The sequence below is a fragment of the Diplotaxodon limnothrissa genome, linkage group LG11, assembly GCF_057381915.1.
Source record: "Diplotaxodon limnothrissa isolate DT_005_m linkage group LG11, D_limnothrissa_male_GT1.1, whole genome shotgun sequence".
Taxonomy (NCBI): Eukaryota; Metazoa; Chordata; class Actinopteri; order Cichliformes; family Cichlidae; genus Diplotaxodon; species Diplotaxodon limnothrissa.
The window spans coordinates 36676775-36693892 of NC_140606.1; the positions used below are offsets into that span (position 1 = coordinate 36676775).

The following is a 17118-nucleotide window of genomic DNA, read 5'->3' on the forward strand; positions in this document are numbered from 1 at the left end:
CTGACCTCTGACATCTGCCCACCAGCTGACCGACGCCGTCCCGGGCTCAGTGTTTCTGCTCTCGCGGGGCACCTTCTCCTGTCCAACTAACCTGCTTCCGTGGCGCAACAGCAGCAGTTCAGGTGTTTACAAAAAGAGCCACCGGAGGGCGCTGTCCTCTGAGAATGTGCCTGGCCTGGAGAGACTGCTGAAAGCTTGGGCTCTAGTTGAGTTTCCCCAGGCCCTCACATCTACGTCTGGACCTCAAGGACCACTTGACCCCTATGAGCCCTTACTGCCCCTTCTTATGGGCCCCTGCATGGGCCTGTGGAGGGAGTGCTACCTGCGCGGGGCGCTCCATGCGCAGGTATGTCAACAGTCTGATGCAGGCATATAGAAATTATTCATTAAGAATGAGCGGGTATTGTTAGTGAAGCTTCATATGCAGTTTCTCTGTGCATTCGAATGAAGACCACAAAGAGTCCTGAATGTGATGATGTCTTCTGCTTAACACTTAAAGTTTCCAGCTATATTAAACAGAATATTATTAATAATGTAAATATAAACTAAAAGGTCAGTTTAGGAAAGAAAATGTATAAAACACTCAGTTTGAGCTGCACTATTCTAGTTCAAATATGGAGGACTGAAACTGCCAAATTTTAAATGCATCTCAGAGTGACTCAATTACATGTTAATATCTTACAAAATATAAATATAAAATGATTATTGGAATTAATAAATAAATAATTAATTCTGTTTCTATATGTTTATGCATTGACTTATCCATTTTCTTTATTTACAGTCTATTTATTTTTTAAATAATATATTGTTTCTGTTATTTTTACCTTTTAGTCATTTTTACTTTAATAAATTATTTTATTATTTTTTACATTGTTTGCATCTTGCTTGTATATTTATTTATTTATTTATTTATGCTTCATGCAGTTGATGAGCGTTCATTCAAATGATCTCATGAGGTAAACTTTGCACTTGTTTGTTCATTGATGCCAAACTCAAAACAACTGGAACACATCTGAAGGTGATCAGCTGAATAAATGCAGCCAGTCAGGTGTGGCTGTTGTTTTTCTTTTCAAGCGCTGGTGACATTTAAAAAGTTGTAATCTACGTATACACAAAAATAACTGATTTATAAAATGAAATAACTAAATGAAATAAATTACCAGCTCAGTCAACCAGTAGGTGAAAAGCTTACTCCATGACAGCCTCGCTCATTTGCATAATGAAGCAGAAATTTTGGAAAAAAACAGAAAGAATAGGAGTAAATTTGTCAAACAAAAATAAATAATGTAAACCAAATACAAATATAAATACACACATAAATATTAAATGAAAGTTAATAATGGTAAAAGGAAATTAAAAAAATAAAATAAAATGATCTTACCATCTTTTTTATAACTCCTAATTTTATTATTTAAATATTTATATAATTATATGATTTATTTTCTATTACTGTACTATTATTATTATTGAAATCTTGGCATATTTTAGGGCATATATGCATAACTTTTTGATGCCAGTAGTTTCAGTCCTCTGTATAATTATTATACTGTATCAAAGTTAAGTGTGTAAACCCGGACGTGGGTACCCGTGAACCTTCCTGAAGCCCCCGTCGCGAGCGCTGCACTCCTGTGTCCCGTGTTACATCCTCTCACTTCCATTCCGCTCCTTCAGTAGATGACGTCCTCTTTGATGCGAAGATTAGTCAGAGCAGTTATGAGCAGCTCCAAATATGGACATGGTTCAGCCTTTGTGATGTCTGTACATCAGCGCGTCTATCAGCGTCCCCATGGTGATGTTAAGAATAGTTGAGCACCGTGTGGGTGGGTGGGTGCCTGCAGCTATTTTAAAAGCACTGTGGAGAAATTCTGTCAGGCTGCTGAAAAACCATTTCAGGTTTCAGAGACAGTTTTGTTTCACACACTGCTGAATGTTCCCTTCAGGAACACGAGTTCCTCTTCTTTCTTTTGTTAGAAGCATGGATTCATTCAGGCATTACTCAGTGTTTGTGGTCTGCATAGTTCACGTATTAAACAAACACCTGTTAGTCTCTGTGTTTTTTAATAATAATAATAATGATAATGCATTTTATTTAAAAAAATAGCGCCTTTCAAAGCACCCAAGGACTGTTTTTATCTGAAGAACACACACTTCAGGATAATTAAAAAAACACTTACTACAAAATTCAGACTGACTAGAAAACCACTCTAACTGGGTCAGTATCTATAGGTAGGGGGAAGCATTCGTTCCTAGGCTTTAGGGCTCATGAGGTCTTACCTTGAAGCGTTCCCTCACCATAGACTGCATATTCAATGCAAAGTACTGCTGATATACTTTACGTGTTTTTGTGACAAAAACATACAAAACCAACAACGCATCCGTCACTCGAAACTTTGCGGCATCTTTAGAGGCCTTTACGCTGGACACACCTTTGTCCTGAGGCCTGGACCCTGACCTCGCTGGACAGGAAGAACAGGCAACACTCCGCTCCTCCCAGTTTAGCAGCATAGTTATTGTACAACAGCAGGTAGCAGCTCTGTGGCAGGTTTTTCCTACAGTAGGATGCAGATGTTGAACAAGTTTATTCTGGATTTTATTTGGAACCAGCTGCTAATGCTGGTATGTTTTCACTCCTACTAGTAGTGTGTTCATACATACCGTCCCAATTTCTTGTTTTTGCATATTTGTCACATTTATATGTTTCAGTTCATCGAACAAAGATACGCAAAGTCACACAAAGATAAACGGAGTAAATACAAAATGCACTTTTTAAATGATGATTGTAAAAAATGAGGTTTTTCAAACCTACTGGGCCTGTGTGGAAAAAAGTAGTTGCCCCCTAAACTTAACTGGTTGAACAAACCTTAACAGCAACAACTACAATCAAGTGTTTCTAAAAACTGACAGCGAGTCTTTTCGCTGTGGATCAACGGTGGCTCAGTCTTCTTTGCAGAATTGTTTCAGCCACATTGGAGGGTTTTTCAGCACGAACATCCTGTTTACGAACTATCTCAGTCACATTTATGTCCTGACTTTAACAAGGCCACTTCAAAACCTTCATTTTATTTATTTTTTTCCATTCAGATTAGACTTGCTGGTGTGTTTTGGATCATTGTCCTGCTGCACAACCCGAGTACTTTTGTGCTTCAGAGCATGAACTGATACCTGGACAATGTCCTTCATCAACATGTTTTTTAGCCTTTTTTTGAGGTTTTTTGGACAGCGGTGGTTTTCTCCTTGAACCCTCCCCTGGAGGCCATTTTCACCCAGTCTCTCTCTTATTGTTGAATCATAACCTCTGACTTTAACTGAGGCAAGTGAGGCCTACAGTTTTTTAGATTTCATTCTGGGTTCTTCTGTGTCCTCGTGGATGAGTTTGAATGCGCTCTTGGTGTACTTATGGTAGGCTGGTTACTCCTGGGAAGGTTCACCACTGTTCCAAGTTTTCTATTTGTGTATGACAACGGGATTCAATGGAGTCCCAAAGCCTTAGAAATGGCTTTTTGACCCTTTCCAGACTGACAGATATCAGGGACTTTTTTTCTGCACTGATGTTGTTTCTTTAGGTTGTAAAATTGAACTCAGCTTTCCAAAGAAATGTGATTAATCGGTTATGTCATGATTTTAAATGGGGTTTTGATCTGAAACTGTATGACAAATATGCAAAAAATAAGATGTTAGAAAGGGGACGACTACTTTTTCACAGCACTATGATGTGGTCACAATGTTCTGATGTCTTACAACTGCAGCTTGAAATACTGATACATAAATATTTTCTCCACTCATCTTTTCAGTAAGAGTTTCCTCTGGACAAGTTAGTGTCATTAATGGAAAGCAACAATGAAGGTCACTTTTAAAAAGCAGTTTTTAATACCTTATCATTGCTTTCATGCTTTTTAGTTTGTAGTTTTGGTCCCAGAAAAATGCAGGATGAGAAACCTTCAGATTGAGATGAGGTTGGATTAAAGTTGCTGAGCAGTCCCGTAAGTAAAACTTTCTTCTGCTTTCTATTCTCAGGCGTTCTCTCACCCCCTCTCTGCCAACCACCTCCACCCTGTGGAGAGGCTAGCGCAGGAGGTGCAGCAGCTCAAAGACAAGCTAGAACAAGTCTCCACCAGCACGGATCCTACCCCGCCCGCCGTGACAGCCGAGCCCCGGAGAGCCGACACCAACCTGAACCAGAACACCAACAACGGCACCTTCCTCTTCCCGGCGTCGAGGCCTCAGAGCGCAGGCGCTCTCAGAGCAGCACCCCTCCCTACCTCGGCCAACCAACACACCTCCAGGGGCGCTCCCGCCGCCTCTGCTCCACAATCCAGGCCTGCTCACAAAGACACGGGTGGCAGCAGCAAGCACACATTCCTGTTTGGGCACTCGTCTGTGATTGATGCACATCCTGACCAGCGATACTACTCGGCGTCCAGTAACGCCAAGCTGCCTAAGAGTAACGGACCCTCGCTAGCTTCCTGAGATCTGACCGTTTTCCACCCCGTGACCGGGTACTCTAACCAAATGACACAGACATGTCCCTCAGTGGTGCCACGAACTGAGAGGAGCAGACGTGTAATAACGTGTCCATAAGGCGATTAGAAACAGAGACATTGTGACGGACCACATTGAACTGAAGCTGTATGAAATGATCAGTGCAAGAGCTCTTTCCTCTGCTACTTATCACGTGTACTGTATCAAATAATGTGACAAGTCTTTTGTATATTTGAATAAATATTCCTTTAATTAAATTGCAAAGAAAAAAAGTCATGCCTGAAGGTGTTGAATGCTGGAAGTACACCTCACAGTATGCAGAAACCGTCGCCGAGACTATTTCTTTGTAAACTTCCTGATGTCACCCTTTAAGAAAGAGACAGAAAGCTTGTCGTTTCTATTTTTACCTTCTTATCCACGGGGGGGTTGCACTGACAGGGCGGAGTGGAGATAAATGTGTTAAGCGATGGGTCCTACAGGCACTTTTCAGGACGTGATCTAGAATGGACACACTTGAGCGTTTCAATGGATTTAACCTCTGACCTGTGTGCCCTTAAGGCTCCATGCCTCCAGAAGACTTTTTTTTTTTAAGTTGGTAACTCTTAATGATTTTTTCTTTGTTGCTGTTTGTCAACGTCAAATAGAAGATTAAATTATTGTTTGGAAAATAATAATTTCCAAAAACCGTCATTTTCTAACTCCAGGCGCTGCGACCAGTTGAATTTAGGGCATGAGCGCTATTTTGGTACCGCTGTGCTCTCATATCTCTCCGCTCGCATGCACGCTGCTCGGGAGCAGCGAGAGGCCTATATTCAGTTTATGGTGTTATGTCAGCCTGGAGTTTTCTGGATGTTTCTGCAGTTCCTGCATGATGAAGATCATTTCAGGGCTTTAGTATGATATGTGTTTGTATTGATCGCTAATGGACATGTGGATACGTGTGATTATTTTCAACCAAAGTTGGTATTATTTGAAAATGTTTCCATCATTTTTATGGTGGTGAAAAAAAACAAACATAATTGTGCTCTTTTGGACTTCTGTACCTTGAGAAGGTAGCAGTGTTTGAAGTAAAGGGAGGCTCCGTTCCTCCTGTGTTTACCTTCTATTTGATCTCCTCACGTCCTGCCTGCTGCCGTATTAGTATGCAGTCAGCATTTAGGTCAAGGATTTGTCTGAAAAGCACAGAGGGAAGTATTTGGTCCTGCACCTTTAAATCCAAACAGTTTGCATGATGTGGGTGTCGAGTAGATGCACTGGCGTCATTCCCACGGATGAATGAATTTACACCATTGCTAAAAGGGATGTTTAAAGTATCCATTATCATTATTCTTTCTTTTTAAACGCAGGATAACAGTTGTCAGATGTCCGTCTGATACCGGCCTTCTCTCATGTCAAAAGGTACCTCACTTGATAGCACTATGAATTATTCAATTGCTGTAAATATTCATTATGTCAATATTAAGGCATTGACTTCAGCTACAGTTTCAGAGCTTTCCAGGTGTGATGCCAATGGATTTGCTGGTCTTCTGCGGAAAAAGGGGAAAAAAAGTCATCGTTGTCCCGTTGCATGGAAGATCTAATTTGATCTTCAGCTCACACCTGCTGCTGTGTCTTTGTATCATTTCATGTTTTTGGTACTTACATTTGCCAGATGTACATATTTTTCTTTTTTTGTACTCGCATGTTTTGATCCCTGATAAATAAAAAGAGAAGTGTTACCAGCTCTGATTGTAATGACACGGCGTGCTCGTACACTGTTCACACAACCTTTTTATTTTTTAACAAAATAAATATTTACAATATGATCTGGAACACCTAAAAGTAGCACGGCACTGTACAGTGAAGTCGAGATTTCAAACCCAGCTGCATCAAACATACAGTCAGTGTGAAACGGCTTGAGAATCATGTGCAAAATGATCAGTACTTTCACAGGAAATGTTCAGAGTAACAGCGTCTTCTGACAGGAAATGTTAAATATACAAAATATCTACTCCGGTTCGCTTGTGTTCATCTCGGGTTTGGGTTATTTCTGTTTTTCAGAGCTCAGTAGAAAACCTGATAGGATAGGAAACCTCTCCATGATGTCGTGAAGTCTATGGAGATGCATTTGGGCACTTAAATCTATGCATGTTAATGTCATGCATTCTCAGACGTTTCACCTGATTAGCACAAACAACAGAGCAAGATGAAATAAAGTAGGATGACCACGACTCCAAAGTCAACAGGTGGCTTTCATGGCAGTGAATTTAAAAGTCAATCAGGTCACAGCTTAAGAAGTCCAGAGAGTCGGCATCACCCCCGTGAAGCGGCTTCACGTTTACCCCCACTGGCTGCCGTGCTCCTTCCCTGTGTATTGCTCCTGCAGGATGCTGTAGGGTCCATTGAAGTACCCGGAGGAAGATGGACCCAGGCCTCCCAGCTGCCGGATGGACTTGCACATGGGGCAGGGGTAGTCCGACAGACCCTCGATGTCCTCGAAGGCCAGGTTGACGATCTGATCGCAGCAGGGATCGCAGTAAAGATGCCCGCAGGAGAGGCGCTTGAGGCGGGCCTCGTAGGAGATGCAACACTGGCAGTGCGGCAGGTCGGGGCCCAGCGACAGGGAGCTGGTCAGGGAGCTGCTCTCCAGGCTGCCGGCTTGGCTGGAGCTCAACTTAGTGGGAGACCTGAGAGGGAGAGGGAACAGGACGTGAAGACAGCCTGAAAACTACACATTGCATCAAGCTGTTCAAAATAAAATATGATTGTTTAAATCGCAGGTGTAGATTTCAGAGGGATGAGATTTAGACCCCACGTTTGTCCCCTCAGAATAAAAAACACAAAGGCTGCAAAGACCTTACTTAGAAATTCCCCAAATATGGAGGTTTCCTAACTGGTGCTTGATTTGGTGCTTTTCTTTGCACAACAATTCCCCCATGTACTGGTAAAAAAATAAAGTTACAAAATTTGTTTTAAATTAAGAAAAGTAAGCTTTGATTCTCCTGGGGGAGGACATCCCATCTATTATATTTGATACTATTATACTCAACAACAAAGTGGCTTAAATTCTGTACTTTTTCAAGCCAAAGAACTAATATTTGCTGGTTCCAGCTTCTCAAATGGAGCCTGTCTAATTATGTGTTTTTCTTGAGATAAATAAAGACATTTCCATCATAAATGCAAAAAATGTTCCCGTTTTATGATTCCCATTTCTAATATTAGCTTTGTTTGCAGGGTAGAATGAAACATTTGAAGAAGTGACTCAGGATTGCGCTGGTTTCTGAGTCATGTTAATTCATTTTATAGAAATAATAAATCATTAAATACAATGCAACCCTAATACAATAAATGCATGTAAATTCACAAAGCAATGTGTCATTTTCATGGTTCTTCAATGGCTCTTTACTAGTAAAAATCTCCAACTCAGAATTTTTTTTCCAAATTTGCAATGAATCCATCTCTTATACAGAACAAACCAAATAAAACAAGCATATATATTAGACTACACATACCAGAAATACTGAAAAACTACTACAAAAAAACATTTTAATGAAATATATATAATGTAAAGCCAGGTTGTTTTCCTTTGATTCCAAGCGTCCCAGCTGTGGCCTCACACACAACATCATCTCGTTGACCATCTTAATAGAAGGATTCATGTTAAAATAACAAACACGACAACCAATCAAGTTTTTATGAAAGATAAGAGCTGTAGATATAAGTAAATGGTGCTTTGATGACAAACCTAATTTCTTTGGGACTTGGCAAAACAAAAACAGGACAAATAAGTAGATATTTTGGCTGCTGGTTTATTTAAACCAAGACAGTCTGGGGGTGACAACTATTACTAGTCAAAGCCATGAAAACAGGACACGGCAGGTGTGATGGGATCAGGTTTTTCTGGTGCACGCTGAACACAGATGGTGTTGCTGTGCACACATTTGTTCCTTGGAAAAAACCAATAACTGGTAAAACAAGACTTGGTCACAGTTAGGGTGGAGTTAAGAGGATTGTGCAAGAACTTCAGTGTGTGCTGATACAAATGCGTCTGAGCCTCATTCCCAGCCTGAGTGGACAGCTACCTGTTAACCTCAGGTTCTCAGATTAGGACTTCTTCTCACTGCAGAGTGTGGAAATGCAAGCAGAAAAACAGGGTTTCATTTGAAATGTCGCTGGCAGGATTTCCGAGTTGTGTAACATGAACTGGCTTTCAGGAGGCAAAGCTGGAGCGATTCTGGAAACCTGTTGTCATAACAACTGTGAAGGACGGTATATAAAAACCCCACTCTGATGTGATTTATCATCACAGCCTGATTTTAAAACGCCCTCTACGAGAAAACATTGTGCACCAGTGACCCTGTGTGGGGAGTAGTACACGATTAAGGATTAGACAGAGTGCTGAAATTCAGACTGAATAAGCGGACAGATTCGACTCAAACATCGGGCTGTGTTGCAAAAGCACGTCATAAAACCCCGAAACACGAACAGCGAGTGCGGCATTCTGTGGATTTGAGGCTGTGTCCTGTAAACCTGATGAAATTCAGGCTGATCAATCACCGCTCACCTTGACGACGCTGAATCTTTGAAGCAGTCGAAGCTGAAGGCTGCAAGGATCCTCCAGAGCAGATCCATGCCGGTTCCTCTCATGGTAAAATCCAAATTTCATCGACCTGCTTTCTGCCCAGCTTCATGTTTTTCCTTAAAAGCGGAGTCTCTTTAAATTGAGATAGAAACAGTCTTGCGCCACCCCCTTCTCCCTCCACGCGATTTTACACAGACGAATGAAAACGAGGCGCGTTCGTCCTCATCACCATTATCATCATCATGGCCATCCGCGGGCGTCTGAAAGGACGTAAACAACGCGCAGCTTTCATTCCAAGCTGCTGTGCGCGCTGCTTTCTGCTCTCGCTTTTCCTCCTCCTCCGCAGAAAGAGGTGCTTCATTTGCATCAATCAGAGGCACACACACGCGCGCCTGACCCGATCTCACCAATGAGCTCAAAGTGGAGCAGGACACTGAAATGGCCTCAAAATACCTCGGGCTATAAAACAAACGGGTAATCTGGCACTTGCTGCTAAATCTGAACAAAACACATTCTCAGATCAAATCTGCAAACAGCCCCACGTGCCTGCAAGTGCTGCGTTTATTATGTTTATTATGCATTATAAAAATGTTTATAAATTTTTGTCCGTATTGAGCTTGTTGTGCAGTACATTAAAAGTGTGCACATTCACAGGAACAGTGTATTTGAAAGCTTCAAATAATTTTTATCTGTTAACTCAGATATTTTATCCATTTATCTTAAACAAAAGATCACGTCTGTAGTTTTTTAATTAAAAATAGGTTTTTCTTTGAATTTAGCATTTTATTTAGTGGTGCAATGACACTGCCGGTTTAGTTCATGTAGGTATTCATTGTTTGGGTTCTTTTAGACATTTTCAGCAGGTTTTTGCATTTTTTCAGATTTCTTAACAATGAATACCATCTCCCTTTTCCAGAAATACTCCAGCAGTTCTTTCACTTAAACAAAACTACATTTTAACTGTAATGTTTTGCAGGATTTGGCCACCAGATGGCGACAAATATTTATTCTTAACCTATATGAGTCATACTTTAGTTACTGGTTGTTTCATATTTCATATTTGAGGCAGGCTTGAGGGGAGAACCTCTCCAGGATGCGACAAAGACAGAACATGAAGCGGAGGTCTATAAAAACCTATATAATTCCTTTTCAATATTACAACACATGCATTAAAATAAAATCACGACTGAACTGTGGTTTCACTTGAAACGTTTGCTGGTTGCAGATTCTGAAATAAAAAGGAATTATTTAAGAAAACAGGTGCCTGAATTTATTTTGTCTTTACACAAATAAAAACATCTCCCTCAGAAACTGATGCAGAGTTGCAAGTTGGTGCAGGCTCAGAAAATTAAGAGTCTGGTGATTAACATTTCCTTCTCAGAGCCACCAAATAATTTTGCTCATAGTTTTAAATGTATCAGTTTTCAGGCAACAATATAAAATAATCCAATAACAATTGTCCTGCTTACTTTTAACTAGAGCACCACACTTGTTCTCTAGTTCTACTGAAAGAAAGAAAACCCTTAAATTCTTTGTGACAGTTTGAGTCATTCTGTGATTAATGAAGGGTTTCAAAAATAGACACAAGGTCCAATATATTCACACAGATGAGGGCTGCAGTCTTACCCAGGCCGCTCATCATAAGTCCCAGTGCAAGCTTGCATAGTCTGTGTTTCCTCCTGGAGTGATTCATACAGCTTTTAGTGTAATGAATTGCAGATAAGTGCTGCCAGAAGCACAACATTAAACTGGCCCTGACTGAGTTACTGTGTGCAGGAAATTTGATCCTGTTCAGTAATTAAATCGCACATGAACTGGCATTTTGTTACAGCAGGCAAAGAAGATGGAACTGAACATAGTTAGATTCATCAGCTGCAGACAGACACGGACATGCACATGCTCTAGAGCTGCAGCCATCTGCCTTGACTGGTTTGTTCTGTATAAGTGATGGATTCATTGCAAAAAATGGGGGAGAAGACAAAAGAGCAATTTGAGCTTTGGTTCAAAGGCTGGCCTTCATGTTTGAGTATCCACCATTGTGACAGTATGGTCATGTTCCCTGATGTTTGTGTTCCCTGTCTCTGACTGCGTGCTAGTTTTTCTAATATATGTCCAATTCTGTTTCTTTTTTCTACCTTTTCTCTCCTTCTGATTGTCTGCCCCTCTGTGTATATGTAGTCCTGTCTTTCCCTCTGTGTGTCCTCCTTCCATCTGTTGTCTGTGTCCCACATTTCATCGCCTGCGCCACCTTCTTGGCTTTTTTTGTTACTTTGTTTGGACTGTGATGATCGACTTTGTTAATAAAGCTCGTCTTTTATTTTGTCAGTCCGTAATCATTTCTGTCCAACACAATTATTAGGAGAACCTGGTAAATTTCCTAAAGGCTCCCTGAGAGCTCCATTTTCTCATAGATGCACTTCTCTTCATTGCCTTCGTATTATATTCAGAAGTGCAGTCTGCAGGCTTAACTGTGACTTCTAGAGTTTCCCACAGCTGAATGGTAGGCAGAGCCTTCAGCCACCAGGTTGCTGAGAAACCAGCTTCCAGTCTGGATTCAGGAGAGAGAGAGAAACCCTCTCTAAGACCAGGAGATTAAGTACCTCCTAGCTCCTTAAAATCTCACTGACCTCAAGGGAAGGCAGGTAGGAGAATTCATAAGGATTTAGGAAAGACATAAAACGGTGCACTGAGAAACCGGACAACATTATGCTACGCTCCCTAACACCATGATGCCAGATGTGTACTGTTTTGAAACTACACTGTGCAGAAAATGGGCTACAAAATGCCCATTTTACTCACTGCAATGTCCTCTTAAGATATGAAAATACATCTTTTAACCTAAAAAGCTGCTGTATTTTGTAAAAGCGCACAGTGTCACTGAAAGTTGAGCACAGACGTATTTCTGTGGCCGGTCTTATGTCCTATGAAAGAGGAGAATATTTAAACGAATCTTCTTGTGGTGCAAATTTTTGTTTGCACCACAAGAAACACATCTGAAGCCTGACGTTGTTGTGATAATGACTTCTAGGGTTGTTTATCATTTGCCAAGGTGAGAACATCTTATGAGTAATGAGTGTGTAATTGTCACTTTTGGATGGGTGATTCATGGATTTGAGTGCAGTGTTAAAACTTTGGCACTGTCCTAAAACTCTTCCTCTCTCAGTTCTCATGCTGAGGGTTTACAGCCAAGCACCACTGAGTTCTGTTCCTCTGTTGTACTTTTGCTTTCTCTCTAATCCTTCCTCTCATTGATCTGGGCTGCTTTGCTGTTTTTAGAGAGAAAAACATTCCTAAAACCTGAGCTTACACTGGATTATTTTGTTTAGTAGGCCTACATCAGTCTCTTCCTCATCAGGTCTGATGGTGTTTGAGCCTCTAATTTGTTCTGCTTTTAGCAGAATGCTGGTTATTACTGAAGTGGACTTGCGGGGTCTTTGTATATCAAGTAGTAGTGCACTGTTACTAGATCACCCTGCGACTGCAGCATCACAATAATTTACACTGCTTGGTAAATCTGTCCCATATCTGCTGGATAGTAAGCCAGTGCAACTTTTCCTTCTCATTGTTTGGGATTTCTGTCCAAAATGCCATCTAACCCACCATCCATCTCTTATCCCAGGTAACCTTAAAAGTTGCCGTACAACAAGGGACCTTAATAATTCAAACCAAATTATACAAAACCTTGAATTCACTTTGATATCAGTTAATAGTTCACTAGATTTAGAGAGCTGATATAAATCTACATTGTTCATTCAGCCACATTCAGAGTTTGTTCTTGAAATTTACAAATATTTTAGCAGCTTTAGGGATGAAATTAAAAATTCAATTATTTATTTTATTTATTTTTTTTTTTATTGAGCAAAAAAAAATTCAATTATAATTAACATTTAGGTGATGAGCGCCACTTTGTCAGCGTTCACTGTTTTCACAAATGGTTGGATGGGCCGTCACTATGAATTATGGGATGGCATTTGCTCCTCATAAAGGACGATCCCAGTGTATCCTCTGCTAAAGAAGGTATAAAAGGAAGCACTGAAGAATAAAGTCAGGTGAGCTGCTACAGGCTCTCAGACAGCTGGGGGACTTCCCATGATGCACTTAGCACTTCTCGTCCACTCCCATTCGTTCACACTGCATGTGTTCAGAGGCCAGTACCGTGTGTCATTAACTTTTGCCTTCTCTCTCCTGCAGTTGCTAGTTTGTCCTGTTTGCTGTTGATGGTCTCTCTGCTCCTCTTTTCCTCTCTCTCTTCTTCCTCATTACCCAGCCTGTCGTGGCAGATGGCTGCTCCTCCCTGAGCCTAATTCTGCCAGAGGTTTTTTTTTTTGAGGGAGCTCTCCTTGTACAAAGTGCTGTTCATGAGTGATAATAAGATGGGATTCTTTTTCTAATATTGTAAGGCTTCGCACAGTTTCATCACCCTCTACTATCAGCATTAGCAGGAGGAGGAGGGACTGGTGCTGGCAGATAGCAGCTCTTTATTCCAATCTGATCAATAGATGACCCAAACAGACAACAGCAGCTGAAAGCCTGAAGCCAAATGAAAGGCCACATCTGATCTGAATGCTCCTGATGACAATCAGACCACAGCTGCAGCGTCAGTGAAAATCTGACAGGAAGTCAGAAGCACTGAAGGCACAGTGGGGGTGTTACGCACAGAGAGAGCAGGCATGATTTTAGACCAATCAGAGTCAAGGTGATAGTATCCTAAGCTGGGGTGTTTCCAGGATTTTTTAAAAATGGGGTGGTACAAGAACATTCCAAGAACCAGTCGGGAGGGGGGTCATGGGAAATTCTATCAAAAATAAACACCATATCAAACGGACCATAATTCATTAGGTGTGCTTCATTAGTTACACCTGTTCAACGGCTCATTAATGCAAATATATGATCAGCCAATCACATGGTTGTAATGCAATAGATGCATTCACGTAGAATGGTTAAGATGACACATTAAAGTTCAAGCTGAGCATCAGAATGAGAAAGAAAAGTGATTTCAGTGACTTTTAAGGTAGCATGTTTATTGGTCTGGTGTGCGTGGATTTTCCCACACATACATCTCTAGTTTACAGCGTGTCAGTCCTCTGGGTGTAAATGCCAGATGTCAGAGAAGAACGGCCAAATCAGGGTATGCAGAAGAGCATCTAGCACCTTGAAGCAGAAGAACTACAGCAGCAGAAGACCACACACACGACTGCCAATAAATAACATAAAAACACTAATATAAAAATATACTATCTCCAGTAATAACCTGATTTTTTTTACAGCTACAAATGTGCAGTATATTTCTGCATTGAACGGTCTGCAGTTTCCAAAACTGGGATTCTGAATTCCTTTGAGATTCCTTGTAAAAATGTATCACATCCTCACAATATTAAAACCAAAAGGTTTCCTATTGACGCATCCTTGTCATCACCCACACTTTTTTAACACAGCCAATTACAGGCACGAGCCCGAACACGTGCAAGGAGAGGCTCGTCTTGCACACTTCATTGCACCAACCATTTGGGGCATATGGACCAAATGACAGTCTGAGCGAGCTCCACTGATCACGAGCGACAAGAGCGCGTTTTCTACCTGAATGTGCGCGTCCAGAGTGACTTCACAGTATTCAAACTCACCAACGGTTGAATCACAGGGCAGAAAAATGAATCACCTTCACTTCACTTCCTCATGTACAAACCAGCGACCCCCCTCTGGTTCGTCAGAGGAATGGTGCCTGCTGTAAGAGAGATGGGAGCACAGGGAGCAGGAGGGGGAGGAAGCAGAGGGGGCGGTGTCTCCATCTAAGAAGGATGCTGTGTAGTAAGTGAAGGGGCTGGAGGAGGGGAGGAGGAGAGTGCAGCTCTTTGCTACTACGTCAGCGTACATCACAGGATCGCACAGGACCTTTTTTTGCTTCCAATAGTCGGGGTGACTTCCTTGCGCTGAAAATCCCGGTCACCCTAAAACCTCCCAGTAAGGTAAGAAAATGAATAATCTGCTCTGATCAGATCATTTTGTCTTTGCGTCACTTCTTTAATTTTCATAACTGCGTTGTTCCCAAAGGCGAATGACATTCGGGAATATCCGTGTATTTCTGACACAAATCGAGATCTATTTTCCACTAAAACACGAGTTTATAGGCCTGCGCTGCGCAATGCGTTGACCCCTACACATGCATCCAAAGACAGTCAATATTACGCAGAGAATTAATAAGAAACATTACAGCTGGAGAGAAATTAAGGCTAATTTGGGAGTAAAAGGCGCCGTCCGCTCTTGTTCCTGCGGGCAGGTCTTGTGCGCTAAGAGCCATTCTCGTCTTCATCCGTCCCGGCGCACAGATTTCAGACATGAAGAGAAGGATAGGAGCAGATATGAGGTTATATTTTATTACCTTTGAACAGTAAAGAAGACCAGCTTCAAATCACTGCTCCAGTCTAATTAGCGGTGTTGTTGGCACCAATGCCCTTGCCCTTCCTGCCTCTCCTGTTCCGCCTTCCGCTACCACTACACGGTCACAAATGTGCCACCTTAAACCAGCTGCACTCTTCTCTCACTATTTAGAAAGTTTCCGAGCTTGAGTTACGTTTAATTTGTGCGATCAGCTCAAAGGTGCCCGTGTGGCCGGGGTTTCGTGCGCTGCGTCGTGCACCAGAATGACCTTGTAGAAACCCAGCGGGAAGAACGTGACGGAGAAAGAGTGATGGGCATTTTTTTTCTGCTTTCCTCTGTGGTTTTGCTTTGCGGTGGTTTGTGTCAGCGGTGCTGAGAGGACTCTTCTCTGAGAGGATGCTGTTTGGTGTTCATGGCCACAAAATGCTGTAAACTGCGTTTTGAAGGCGGAATATTGCAGTTAATGGATGCGGGAAAACAAATTAGTGATTTGTTTATCGTAGATGATGCATTTTACAACTTTGCATGTGTGATGTCTTGTCCCTGCGGCAGCCATCACTGCAGCTCAGTCAGCTTCTGAGCTATTTATGCATCCAGCCAACAGGAGGGGTTGCAGATACTGTTTCAAACATACAGGATTACTGACAGCACTTAAAAAATGTAAATATTTATCCCCCTATTTAGGCTCGAAACACAGCGCTTGTTACAGGATCTATAATTTGGCTTTCATGTATCTGACATCCAATGACGACCAGTTTATTCTTCAGGAAATGTGTCTTCTGTGTGCAGTTTTCATCCAGTGCAGCTTGTTCTGCATGCAGATGCTTTGGACCTGCAGGTATGGGTGTTTCCACTGAAGCACCAGGAGGGGATGAACCATGCTTACATTTCTAGGCAGAGAGGCCCAATCCAACTACTGCAGTCAAATCCAAAGTCAAATTCAATTCAGTTTTAATTATATAGCACCAAATCACAAAAACAGTCACCTCGAGGTGCTTTATATTGTAATTTTAAGACCTAGAATAATATATACTCCCTCAAACAACCTGGCTGTTGTTGCAGATATGCAACAGAAAATGATTGCTTCAAACATTATTAGATGATTTTGGTAGGCACCAGGAATCAAATACATAAGATAACACTTGCTTCCTTTATTTATGGTGTAAGATTACATTCTGACATTTTCCAAACAAAAGACTGATTAAAAAAATGTCAGAATGTAAACAATCTTAATCTCTAAATGGGTAATTTGGCTGTTTTCTGAATTTTTCAAAAGATTTGACAGAATTTATAAAAGCCTATCAAGATTTTGTATAGTTTATACACCGAAGCATCACTCAAGGCTCTATAAAAACAGGCTGAGGTGCAGGTGAAGGTGTTTGCTAAGCTTGATCCAAAGGAGCAAAGGGAGCTGCTCTGTTTGGTGTTCTCATTTTGTGCCTGCTACCCCTGCTGATTGGGCCGTGCTCCGGTGTGTCCGCTGAGATTAGCCTCGTCACAAGTTACAACTCGCCTCTCCCTGCAGCTGGGGGTGGTGGTGCCGGATATATTTGCATAATGGCTGAAAAAATGCATTAAATAAGTAGGTATGACTGTCTGCGGCAGTGTGGAACACAACTACACACCTGTCAACTTCTCCATCCGGGTGTTGTAAAGTTCAGCAATTAGCACAGCTGTTCCACCACTTCAGTGAAACGCTTCAT

The 17118-nt window shown here is 41.6% G+C and overlaps 1 protein-coding gene across 1 annotated transcript in view; it reads left to right on the top strand.

Annotated features, from left to right (window-relative positions):
- Window positions 1-4700, top strand: part of mtmr11 (myotubularin related protein 11) — a 37131-nt gene extending 32431 nt beyond the window's left edge. The window contains exons 16-17 of the mRNA XM_085365933.1: window positions 26-346; window positions 4015-4700. Coding sequence (XP_085222059.1) covers window positions 26-346; window positions 4015-4467 — 774 coding nt within the window. The 3' untranslated portion in view covers window positions 4468-4700. The remainder of the gene's footprint in view (window positions 1-25; window positions 347-4014) is intronic.
- The last annotated feature ends 12418 nt before the right edge of the window (window positions 4701-17118 follow it).